Source organism: Lepidothrix coronata, unplaced genomic scaffold, assembly GCF_001604755.1.
Source record: "Lepidothrix coronata isolate B3197 unplaced genomic scaffold, Lepidothrix_coronata-1.0 Scaffold59, whole genome shotgun sequence".
Taxonomy (NCBI): Eukaryota; Metazoa; Chordata; class Aves; order Passeriformes; family Pipridae; genus Lepidothrix; species Lepidothrix coronata.
In genome coordinates, this window is record NW_016690239.1 from 337251 (window position 1) to 350294 (window position 13044).

The window sequence follows — 13044 nt, forward strand, 5'->3', positions numbered from 1 at the left end:
GCCCAGAACACATTGCCTCCACAGCCCCTTCTGGAAGAAGCTGGCTTAGCTTAGTAGACTCAGAAATTTTTCAAAGTCATTAGCCTAAAATGAAGCTNAAAGAGACACACAGAACCAACTCCTATCAGCTGCTGCCCACCTTCCTTTTGAACTGGAGGTAGGACATGTGTGGATTTGTGGAGGTAATACTGGTGGTTTGTACTATAACCAAGAACTTATGTGAGTTAGCAATGGTAAAACTTTCTTGCCTAGGTACTTCCTTACATAGTGCTTGAAACTTCTCCACTTCAACTCCCACTGCATTTCTTGGACCAGACTTGGAATCTACTTCAATTGCATGAGGTAATTCCAGCTGCAACAGAGTAACTATTGACCCTTTCTTCTTTACAACTTCAGACCCATGGTTTTATTTTTTCTAAAAGCATTTTTAAATACCTTCAAAATATTTTTTAAAATATATGAATTTTAGGCCAACATTTTTAGTGAGGCTCCTTTGAAATATCTGTTGCAACTGAATTGGCATTGACACGACTAGCTGATTATCCCACTGTGAGTACTAAAAAATAAAGGGATACTGAAAATGGAAAGTAATCTCGCATTTTTGTATCAGGAGATGCAGTATTTGATCAAAATTTCCAGAAGACCATGAAATTAATGTATTTTTACACAGAAAAACTGTACTTTCTTCAAAAGAAGTCTTTATTTTATACTTATATTGACAAAAGATCAGCCAAAGATTTATATAGGGAATTTTTTTCAAGGTAGCAATATGTTCTGGACATTCTAGAGATATAGATAAGGTCTATCTTATCTCACATTTCTGTAATTTTGGAAATTGTTCTTCCTTTTCTGGTGGCTACTTTTTTACTACTATCTTTAAATCCCTCGTATTACTCAAAAGATGATGACAATCCAAAATATTTTAAACTACTTACTCTGAGATAAACAAGGAAGTCCTGGCAATGGAGCTGCTTCTGTCTTTCTATCACAATGGAGAAGTAATGATGTGACTGATGGTAGTCAAAGAAAAGGGTCCTCTTAACAGCTCCTTTCTGTTTCAATGAATCTAATTGCAATTCACCCTTCAGCACTAAAGGATACAAATAAATCAAACATTTATTGATTTAATATAGAAAGAGAAAATACTAATCAATTAGTTATGATTGTATTATAATATTATAGTATTATAACATAGTATTACAATTGATTAATCTAACAAAGTCTTCCAAGGAAAACTAATCCATGCTTTAAGTGCCTGTCTCTTTAGCAGCCCACGAGTTTTTGATGCAAAGTATGGAAGATGTGTAATTTAAGCTTTCTGATTTCACTGACAGATCATACATGTACAGGACTTCTGTTGCTTTAAAGTTGTTTTTTTCAAAACAGAACATTCTACAACAAGGTACATTCTTGGTTTTATTTGGAAAATGGCTTAATCTGAATCAAAAATCCTTTAACTCAGTAAAAGAAGCTTTGTGTCATATATATACATATACATTTTTTTTAACTGCATTTTCTTGCCTTGGGAGGATCTCACTCCTATCATCTTTCAAAGTGTAAGAAAAAACTACACCTGAAATGGAGCAGGAGACAGTAAATTATACGAATAGAAAACATTTCTTACCTATCTCATCTGAAATACTTTGACCTTCAAAGTCTGCGCAGACTCTTACAGTAAAGCTACATATAAAAGAGTAAAAGTGATTATTAGCAGAAAGAAAACTCCCCTGGGAATCAGCAGTTCCCAAGTTGTATCTTTAAGTTATTTTAATTTTCTTAAAAAGCTGTAATTGAGATCTGTATTTAGCTACCTATTATATTAATTAATTTAGCAGGTCTCCTAGGCTTCAGTAATCACAGAAGTGTCTCTGAGTATCTTCCTGGCAAAAGTATGGAGAAGAGGCTCTGTTACCAGTATTTCTTGAGACATCCTACAGAGATTACCCTTCTAATACTATTGTGAAAGTTAATGCTGATTGTCAGCAAACCACCTTTGTAAGAGGCTGTCTGCAGAAGTCCTTCTGGTTCATCATGGTCAAATCACAAAAATCTTTGAGCATGTAGTCAATACTCAAGCTGTTTTCTAGCAAATCAAAAAATACACAGGATAACAATGTGTTCTACTGGCATTATTATAATATCGTTACTATTTCAGGAGGTTAAATAAAAAAAATTTGCATTAGCCATTGCTTTTCATCTTCTCACTATTGTTATGCTATATACTGATGTCCCCATGCAGTGGATGCAAAGCCAGTAACATAACCTTTAAAACAACCTGTAATCACATTCTATTTGCATGTTTGCTTCCTCTGACCAACGTAATGGAACTGTGTCACATCTAGGATACATGTCACTCTCATGATCTTAATAAACACTTTTTTATTGTGGGGTTAAAAAAAGACATTTATTCTTGAGGAAAAAAATGTCACTATGCCACTAAACTACTAAACTGTAGCTTTCAAATGACAATCCAGTCCATGCAGAAATTGCAAATTCAGTCATATTCCTGCTTCTTTACAGAAGGATGAATTAACACATGAAGAACCAATTATTTCCTAATACATAAGGACAAAACAATAAAATTGAGGAAAGCTTGTGCAATTGCACAAATAAAATTTAGAAATCAGGCTTCACAGGCCAGTCTTGTATGTCAGTATTTTCTCAAATGCAAACTCAAGAAAAATATACTCAGTGATCTTGATTTGGAGAAGGCAAATAATTTTTACACTACCATGTCTGAAAAAAGGTTGGGTTAAAACATCCAGCTTGGAATGCTTTACTTGTTCAACAGAACAATTTTAGTGTACATTTTATTTACTACGATGAACTGAATAGTTCATCATACATACTTGAAAACTGAAGTCATGTTCTTAAGTATTACTGTAAGAGTCAAGATTTACTCCTTCCGCTCCAGGCAGAGTATGTCAAAAAGGGAATGGCAGTGCCAAAGAGCAAATATGTGAAGTGAATAATCTCCCAGATTCTGGCCACACAAGAGGCAACGCTATGGCTTTACCAGAATTCTGCCACACATTTGTGATTTTATTATTTAGTTCAGAAACTGTTCTAAAGACATCAAAGATTTCAATCACTAACCCAGATGAATTTAGATATGCTCATCACTTCGACAGGAAGATGCTGTGGAGAGGCTGAGGGATGCTTCAGCTTCAAGAAAAAGAAAAGCAGGGGCAAAGACCACAAAAGAGGACAGCAGTCGAAAGGATTTATGGAGATTCAAGATCTGACTCCTAGACACAGTAAGAAATAAAATAGCTGAGCTTTTGAGCTTTCTCATAGGATCAATCAACCAAACAATGCAATTAACAATCAAAGGAAGAAAATTTCAGCAGATAAGAAACAGCTGGGAAATAGTCCATCATCCTAAGGCATATGAATTTTTTATGTGCTATCAGTCTTGTCTCTCCAAAGAGATCCCCACATCACATTTATTCTCTGCTGAGTCTGTCATCACTATAAGCTCACGGTTTGAATAGTATTTGACTGTAATTACAAAAGCAAGGAATTACCAGATCATTTGTCATTGTCGAAAATTTCTTTAGCACACAGGTTTGCAGATGGAGAGAAAGAATGGATAATGCTTTATCAGAAAGGCCATTTAAGCTTTAATGTTATGGACTTCCATTCTGTTTGAGGCTGATACCCATCCTGCAAGGTCACAAATCTCTACAGAAGAATGCAGAGACTGATATTGTCTACTGATAAACAAACTTTAAACAAACTGTTTCCTCTTTGAGGAATAATTTGTAAAAGCAAGTCAATATATTTCTATTATGATGCTCTGATACTTGCCCTGCTTCTAGATTTTGCTATGCCAAAGTCTAAGACAGTGACCAACATAGAGCTTTAATGCTGAAGGCATCCCATGGCTAAGCTATACCATGTGGACAGGCCATGGTAACACTAGGGCTGCTGGATAGCTCAAAAGACTGCCTTTTGGATGTCTCCAGGGCTACTGAAACTAGTACCTGGCTCAGAGATCTCCCACACAGCAATGCAGCTGTGTTGGTAGCAACTGTCACTACCTGCCTCCTTCCCTCTGAGAGCTGACTCTCCATCTTCTGACTCTGGGCCACATGCCTGTGCTGTCTGACCCATGGAGTCAGGCTGGCCAACAGTCTATGGAAAATCTCACACAAATCCATCTCAACAATGGTCCTTAGGTCCATATCCATGGGGTACCAATCACATCCTGTTTCAAATTAGGTCAATGGCAAAAGAAAATACTAGCAATAGAAAGGAACCAAATTAGAAAAATCTATGCAGTTAGGATAGGTTGAAATATTATTATATTTGGATTTTACGTTTTCTGTAGGCATTTCGTATTGTTTTTTTTTAAATGTATGAAGAAATGTCTCATTTACTGAATCTAGCTGACCCAAGATTATAAATGTTGTATTACTACTTTAATAGTAGTACATTTGGACATAAAAGAATGACAATTTTTTTCAGAGTATTTTTGATAGTAGGAACTTGAAGATCAGAAATTTTAAACAGTCTACCTCTGGTTTAATGGGTTTAGAAAAGGTGGATAGCTGGGTTGCCTAAAGAAGCCTGCAAAGCACATCTCAAATCAGACATCCAAACCCAAAAAGTGCTTACAAATAAAAAATATATTCTACAACTTGACTGTTTATAATGATTGGACAATTCTGTACTACTTTTGGTAAGTCAGGTAACTTCTCCGACCTCTTGCTCCTCTAGGAATTGGAAATAACAATATTTACCTCAAATTAGTGCAAAGTGAGTAAATAACACTTTCAGATACAATTTAAGCACAAAGTAGCAATAAGGTAGCCACGGGATTATCTGACCTCAAATAGTAATAAAAATACCAATGCATGTGTAAACTAGACATCTCAATAGCTAGAACCCAGTCTTGGACATAATAAATCACATGATGTGGAAACAGCCTTTGAAAACTTAAAATGTTTAATTTATTTACCCCTTTTTACAGATATTAACTTGCATCTCTCACACTTAGGAAAAAAAAAAGTCTTTTCCCCATATTCTTTAATAGCTTCAAAGTTGCAGAATTTGTTCCAGATTTGCTAGTTTTGGGAACATAGAAACAGCCCCACTTTACACACAGCAGAGAATGAATTATATGCTTCTACAAGTTCAGGACAATTCCCTTAGGGTTGTGTATAGAAATTACTTTTTGTGCATGTTTCCTCTGTGCTTCAGCTCTTCAATCATGGTAAAAATAATATTTTCCTAATACTTGGAGATGTACAATAATCCACATTATTCACACACACACTTCCTGGAACTTTTCTGGTAGGAGGTTTCCTTTCATTCTAACTTTGCTGTGTCAGTCAGTAGACTTTTTATACAAGTTGTGCAGCTGACTAAGAGATACACAAATTCATCCCATGGGACTGAGGAATTCTTTGCTTGTTGGAGTTTCCCTACTCATTGTTTTAATATGTGCAATACAAGCTTATATCAACTAAGGAGAAAAATTACAGTGTGGAAAATAGCAGCTGCTCTTCAGTCATTTTGTAATACAAACTAAATCTTTAGGGAACAGTATTTTAGAATTAAGCAGACAGAAATTAAATTATGCTCCTATTAAAGCTCTTGTAGATATGAACGAAACATCTTCTGGCTTACTGTAGTGGAGAAATTAAAAGTAATGAAAAAAATATGCTACAGGAGTATTCGTTTTTTACTCCCTTTTTAAAAAAATACCTCACAGCAGGAGTATTTTTTTTAAGAGATATTTTTATTTATTTCTCTTGTGCAAAAAACCACCTTTTTTCTTTCAATACTCTCTTGGTAAATGTTATGGTTCCAAAATCTTTTTCAGTAAGACATTAAGCATTTTTTAAAAGTCTTAAAACCTGAAGTTGTGAGAAAAACATAATTTTGATCAACGAACGTGCTTCAGCCAAGAGTTGATATTTTAAATTCTGTATTAACTATTAATACAAAATGTACTTAAAAAATTAGGGTGGATCTTGATCTCTCCTATTCCTTAATCTTGATCCTATTCCAAAAAGGCCAAAGCTTTGTGGAGTTCTGGGACTGTGTAGTTCTACCAAGTGCCTTCTACATTGCTCTGTAGATGGGTAATTTTCTACACTGGGTGTAGAAATGAAGAACATTATGACAAATATGAGAAATCCTATAAAGTGTAAAAGAAAAGTGCAAGAGTGAAAATCTCTTGACAGCCCCATCCCATATACATTGAGAGCCCACATATATAGGGGTTTAAGTGTACCAGAGTTTAGTTCCTTTATGGCTTTTAAATGAACTGCTTCTGGTCATGATTATTTTTTACGGTTCATATTTATCAATGTATTCTAAAGACTCTTTTGCTGACTTTTACATTTGAGATAATTTTCAGAACTCATCTCCTATAAAGAACATCTCCAGTGTGAGAAATCCCTCTGACCATCTCTAGTTTAAAAGCAGTGAAAAATTTCTGCAGTCATGTATCTTCTGGAGTCCTCCTTTACACTTTAATATTGTTTTCATCCAGCCCACGTCCTGGCAGACTTTCTGTTTCTAATGTTTCTATGTCTGAGAAATCTGTTCCTCACAGTCTCTTTGGCAAGACGCACTACTATTTTATATTCAACGTGCACATGTTTATGCTCTGTTTTGATTTTAGCTTCCTCATTTGTTATGGTTTCCACTTTTAAGTAGTATCTTTTTTTTGTATTTGTAATAACCTCTTTTATCGACTGTTCTGAGGTCCTTTCTAAGCGACCTTTTTCTAGTGCAGTAAACGTGCCTTTATGTGGTATTATGTGCTATTAGATAGCCTCCAACTGTCCTGCAAACATTTTTATATTTGTAACTGATCTTAAATTGTTTTAATTAGCTTCAAGTTTCTTAATGTTCTTTTTCTTTTCAAAGTTAGATGCTACTGTGGTGAAGGGTTTCTCTTTTAAAGATAGATGAAACATTGTCCTGTGTGGTGCACTAAAAAAAAAGCTTTCCTCTGACCAAAGACAACCAGAAACAACATCCTGTGAACTTCTCTCAGAATTGTCAGCCAGAGATATTCTCTCTTCCACAAAGGACCAAGATCTTTCTTTCTCCAACAGAAAATGGTGGGCCCACAAGTTCTGCATCATTTTCACTGTTACATTTTCTCAACAAAGTTATGTTTTTTGACAGATCAGTGCTTATGTGTTTCATCTGTTTTAGCTGTTTTATCTTTCATTCATCCAAACATTGCATATAATTTTGCAGCTTGACCGTAGGAGATACTGAGCATCCTCCTAAGCAGAAGGAGACTCATTATATCAAAGGACTCAACTTATAGCTAAGACACAGTTTGACAATCTGTGAAGTATTGGAATGTACTCTACATAGGAGCTTTTTTGTTGTGCTCAGAGCATGTTTGAATATTTTGAACTTTGAACACGTTCAAAAAAAGCTGCAATAAAAGTTATTAATAAGAAGTTATTTGAGAAAGAGGATAAGGATGGTTTCTGAGTAATCATGAACTTACCAGGCCACTAAAAGCTGAGAGTCAGGGAGCTGACAAGTTTTGTTGTCTGGATTCACAATCATAGGGTTCAGAATAAGACGAGCATTCACTGTAACAACAGGTCTGGCTCTGGGGGACAGAAATAAGGTTCACTGCACATAGAAAGAGCACAAGAGTACCTAAGTTGAAGCAGAGAAAACACTTAACTGAGATGGCCACAAAGAAGCCAGAGATGCAGGGTTACTTAGGAGAACACACTCTTATAATGCTGCTCCTACACAAAAGAATTTTTTTTTTTTTGGTTCAGAAGCTGTGATACATCCTACTGAGATTTTGACAGTTCTTCATGAAAAAAATCACAGGTTAACACATGACTGAAACAGTATCCTACAGTCAACCAGTAGATGAGTCCCAGGACTAAAGCACATCAGACACATTTCATCACACTGAGTTTTCACAAAGGGACAGAGCCTGCCTTTTTGGGATTTACAGCAGTCCTTTGGACATTTGTTTTATTTACAGCAGTCCTTTGGACATTTGTTTTGTACTGTCTCCATTAACAGTGACATATTCAGACTCACTAGCTCTGTTTAAGATTCTTAAAAAAAATAAAAATAATTTGGTTAAAGTAGAAGTTGATGTAGGGTATCCTGAGTAAACGATCAAGTAAATTCTGTCTGATACTTCTTGAGAAAATTGACTTTGTAAATCAGGAATAATCATCAATAAATTCTGCTGAGTACATGGATATATAGTTGTGGTAATGGGAACCACCCCTCTGAAACTGTTATTAAGTAATGAGATAATCTATAACCATAAGTAATTTAGAAGAGAAATAAAAACAACTAAGGGTCCAGATTCTGTTGTTTTTCAAGCAGAAGTACTATTTTACAGTAACTTACATAATTCTGGCTAACTCAGCTTATTACAAAATTACTTTCTTCATATTTTAATACACATTTGAGCTTTTATGATTACTTATCTGTATTATTTCAGCAAGACATTGAAAAATAAAATTACCCTCTTCATTTTTGTGCAACAGGGAAACCCTTTTTTCTAGCAAATTTTGGTCAACAATATTCTATTTCACCAAAATGACAGATTGCATATTTGGTATGTTCTGGCCAGGAAATGGCCACCTGCTACTCACTGTCTTGAACTAAATAGAACAGATTTTATTGTTATTGAAAATACACAGTGGATCTAATTCTCCAACATTTCACATCCTGTGCAGTCATTCATGGCACTGCAAAGTGATGCATTGCAAAGTATTTGCATGATTCTTTAATAGGGAAGTAGGAAAATCAGGTCTATTCACTGAATTCTACAGTGTTAGTTGAAATGAGTTAACATTCTTGTTTTACAAAATTCTTATGCTTTCACAAGCATTCAGTTGAGAAGAAGAACATGCCTTCTCTCCGTCAGGTGCTGTTGGGAAGACAGACAGGAATCAAGAAACATGACTATTTGGTTGTAGCAATGGATGGTGAATATTCAAATGTGAACAACTGTCAGCCTGGCTGGACAAAGAGAGCAGTAACAGATTTTTGTTTATGTACTTGGTTTAGTTTTAAATTATAACTCGAATTAAAAAATGCATTTAGTGGAATTCCATAGTCAGCAAGAACTTTTTGTTTTGTAAAATGGGATCTTGTGCATTTTTTTTAAACTGAGCCTAAAAGGAGCAGTCTTTATTTTCAATAAATAGTTCATCTTAACATATATGACCTCTGAAGAATCAGAGTCACTTTGAGATTTCTTACTAGCACCATTCCCTGTGAAAAGAAATTAATTTTCAATTCTTTGCCTTCTAATTTTTTTATTTAAAATTAACTGAGGAGTCAAACATTCCAGAAGCTTCTTAAGCTACGACTAAGTATGGAAATTTTCACTAAAATTACAAGTTCTGAGCATGGGAAAAAGCATTTGTTTCTCACAAGATGTTTAATTCATCATCTCTAGTGATCTGTTTTTACACATTGAAACAGAGTAACACGGGAATCTGAAATTTGTTTATTTGCAAATCTCTGACCAAAGCTGCAAAATATAAAATCCATTGTATTTGCCACATACCTGTAAACAACGGCTTTCCCAGCTCCAAATGCACCCACAATTAAATCTGGAAAAAACAATGGCTTCAGAAGAGATATATAGATATCTCTCACACATTTTTTCCTGCCTAAATTAGATTATTTACATTAAAAATGCAGTAACATAAAACAAATACGATATTCCTTTCTAAGCAATTTTTTTTCGAAAGTGTACCTGAAAGAAAACACTTCACATTGCCAGAGACCGCCTCAGAAATGTCTCAGTTGTACCCAGTAAGTGCCAATCTATTTAACACAAGGTCACCCAATCCACAATCTCACTTCTCTCCAACTTGTATCTCAAAGAGACGCAAATCAATTCTTGTCACTTTCATACAAGTCATGTTGAAAATTTATGATGTTCCTTCCTCACAGTCTTTTCCGTCCTGCTTTGTGTTTTAAGTAATTTGGTCATTAATTTAAGCATTACATCTCTGTGCACATAAAGACAAGGCAAGGTCAGAGGATGGCTGTTTTCAGAGCTTCTAATATTTCCAGTATTGCAGCAGCATGTACTAAGGCTTACAACAGTTGTCCATCTAAAGCCGTCTTTTTCCCCAACACTCACCATTTCAAACAGATGGAGTCAACGACACAAATGCTATACTGGGACTTGGGCACTTCTTTGTTAGTGGTCGTCAGCTTGGGTTTGGGAATCTACAGAACCAAATATTTCCTCTTTTTGTCTTGAGCCCTCACACAGGGCTCCCCAGAAAGATCCAGACTGGTTTGCTGGATTCATTCAGGCCTGCTGGAGAAAAACTGGAGCCAAGCAGTGATGAAAAAAGATCAAGTTTCCTGCTGCCTCTGACTTTGGAAAGAGCTTTGTTTCATTTTCAAAGCCCCCAAATGTCCATCTGGGCACTCCTTTCACTCCACTGTTGTTACTATACGATTTAACTGACATGTGTCCGATTCAGTACGCTGAGCCTTACAACAGACCTTGCAGTGGTACAGACTGGCAACCTAAATGGATTTAAATAAGTTAATTAAACCAGTACTCAGGGTTGCAAACAAAGCCTTACTTGCTGCTTTTATAGTTTTAGCACTGGTTTGCTTAAGACGCCCAGAAGTAATCGAGCATGATGCAAATACAAAGCTTTGATGTTAATTAGCTGGATCGGTTTGATCCAGGGCTGGCAGCCTGTTTTCTAGTCTCCTTTGTCTTTCAGATGGCCAGGATTTCACAAGTTTAAACAAGTACTTCACATGGGCATCAGCTGGTCCTACACTGAATTCCACTGAATAACATACTAATAGGAGAAGGCATGGACAGTTTACGGGTCTGATCCTCTTTTTGTACAACATTTACATTTTTCTAGTTTCATTGCCCTTAGAGAAATATGCTTCAGGGTCAGGAACACTTTAAATAGCAGAAGAAAATGAGTGTTGTTTTTAACTCCTTTTTGGGACATTTATGTGTACTTTTAATTAGTAGCTTTTTTAGACAACTTGCACACAGTACGAAATCTAAAGATGTTTAAATAAACAACTATTTGAGACAAAGCCATCATCATAAAGGCTACACCACACACGAGGCAAAACTTTTCCTGGAAGCTCACTGGTAGCAGCACCCACAGTAACCCTCCAGAAACATTTAATAGTTTGATTTTTTTTTGTGTTTGAGGTTTTCTGTGGGTTTTTTGTTAGTTTTTTTTCCTGCTTGTTGGGTTTTTTTTAATGAAAAAGAAATGTTATGTTATTAACAGAAAGTGAAAGACAAGAAGGAAGGGGTTTCTGTTCTGTTGTTCCCAGGTGGATACTCTATGAATTCTGCAACAGACTTGACTTACAGCATGTACTGTTTTATACTAAACTTGATAAATCAAAAATTTTCAGGGCTATGTTACGGCAGAGACAAAACAGGTAGACATCCAAGACTTATCCGGACCCTGGTCTTGGGATGATTTCATAATCCAATCTTTCATTAAAAAATCATAGAATCACAGAATATGTTGAGTTGGAAGGGACCCACCAGGATCACTGAAGTCCAGCTCCTGGCCCTGCACAGGACACCTCAAGAATCACACCATGTGCCTGAGAGCATTGTCAAAATGCTTCTTGAACTCTGTCAGGCTTGGTGCTGTGACCACTTCCCTGAGGAGCCTGTTCCAGTGCCCAACCATTCTCTGAGTGAAAAAACTTTTCCTGATATCTAATCTAAGTCTCCCCCAACTCAGCTTCATGATGTTTCTTCAAATCCTGTCACTGGTCACCATACAGAAGAGATCAGTGCCTGCCCCTCCTCCTCCTCTCAAAAGGAAGTTGTAACTGCAATGAGGTCTCCCCTCAGTTTCCTCTTCTCCAAGCTGAACAGACCAAGTGCCCTCAGCCGCTCCTCATACAGCTTCCCCTCAAGGCCCTTCACCATCTTTGTTGTCTCCTTTGGGCATCCTAACAGTTTAATACCTTTCTTACATTGCAGTGCCCAAAACTGCCACAATATTCAAAGTGAGGCCATCCCAGTGCAGAGCAGAGAGGGACAATCCCCTCCCTCACTCAGCTGGCTTTGCCTGATGGCCCCCAGGACATGGTTGGCCCTCCTGGCTGCCACGTCAGGGCACTGCTGACTCATATTCAACTTGCTATCGACCAGGACCCCGAGATCCCTTTCAGTGGCACTGCTTTCCAGCCCCTTGCTCCCCACTGTATTCACAGAACCAGGGTTGCCCCATCCCAGGTGCAGAATCCAGTACTTGCCCTTATTAAAGTTCATAGATTTGGTGATTGTCTAGCTTTCTAACTTATCAAGGTCTCTCTGCAGGGCCTCCCTGCCTTTGAGGGAGTCAACAGCTCCTCTCAATTTAGTGTCGTTGGCAAACTTTCTGGTTTTCCATGAGCAGTGTTTCCACACTGCCACTTCAGCCAGGTTTGGTGACACAGTAAAAAAGATGAGGACCTTTAATCATAGCACCACCACAAAGGCCTTATTTGAGCACAGTCTAAGGGCAGCCAGGGCTGTGCTTATCTTTCTTTTTTGGAAGCTCTTACTTTTACCCTGATGTGTCCTTTGTTCTCTGTTCTAAACCACGCTTATTCTTGATCCAAAGATCTTGAATGAGTGAAACCACTCAGTAGAGAAAGTGGAATTAAGAATGAATATGCAAACAATAAAACATATTTATACCCAGTAGTGACATCTACGATCTAATGCAAGGACAAAGTGATTATATATTCAAGCAAAGTATTTGCTGGAAAATTCATTAGGGAGTTTTCTTTGCTTCTACTTGTTCTATTACAGAGCAGCAGTTTTATTTTTCTTTCATTGCTTTGTGGGGTGCAACTTCTATACCTATCACTAGAAAAAAACATTTTTGATGTTGATACAAATGCATGAGATTTGAATATACATCCAATCAGAGCACTTTTATAAGCAGAAGTTTTGAATTTGTTGTGTGTTCTGCAGAAGAATGTTACTAATCATTTTTGCAAAAAAATGCATGAGATGTCTAAATTATCTGAAGTTTGGCAACTTTCCCCTCCTAAAAA

The 13044-nt window shown here is 36.6% G+C and overlaps 1 protein-coding gene across 1 annotated transcript in view; it reads right to left on the minus strand.

The window, feature by feature from the left end:
- The window catches only part of ITGA8 (integrin subunit alpha 8), a 111242-nt gene that overhangs the window by 58625 nt on the left and 39573 nt on the right, over positions 1-13044 (minus strand). Inside the window, exons 14-17 of the mRNA XM_017817279.1 lie at positions 9539-9584; positions 7487-7594; positions 1625-1680; positions 936-1090 (exon numbers count right to left, since the gene is read on the minus strand). Of these exons, the coding sequence (XP_017672768.1) occupies positions 936-1090; positions 1625-1680; positions 7487-7594; positions 9539-9584 (365 nt within the window). The remainder of the gene's footprint in view (positions 1-935; positions 1091-1624; positions 1681-7486; positions 7595-9538; positions 9585-13044) is intronic.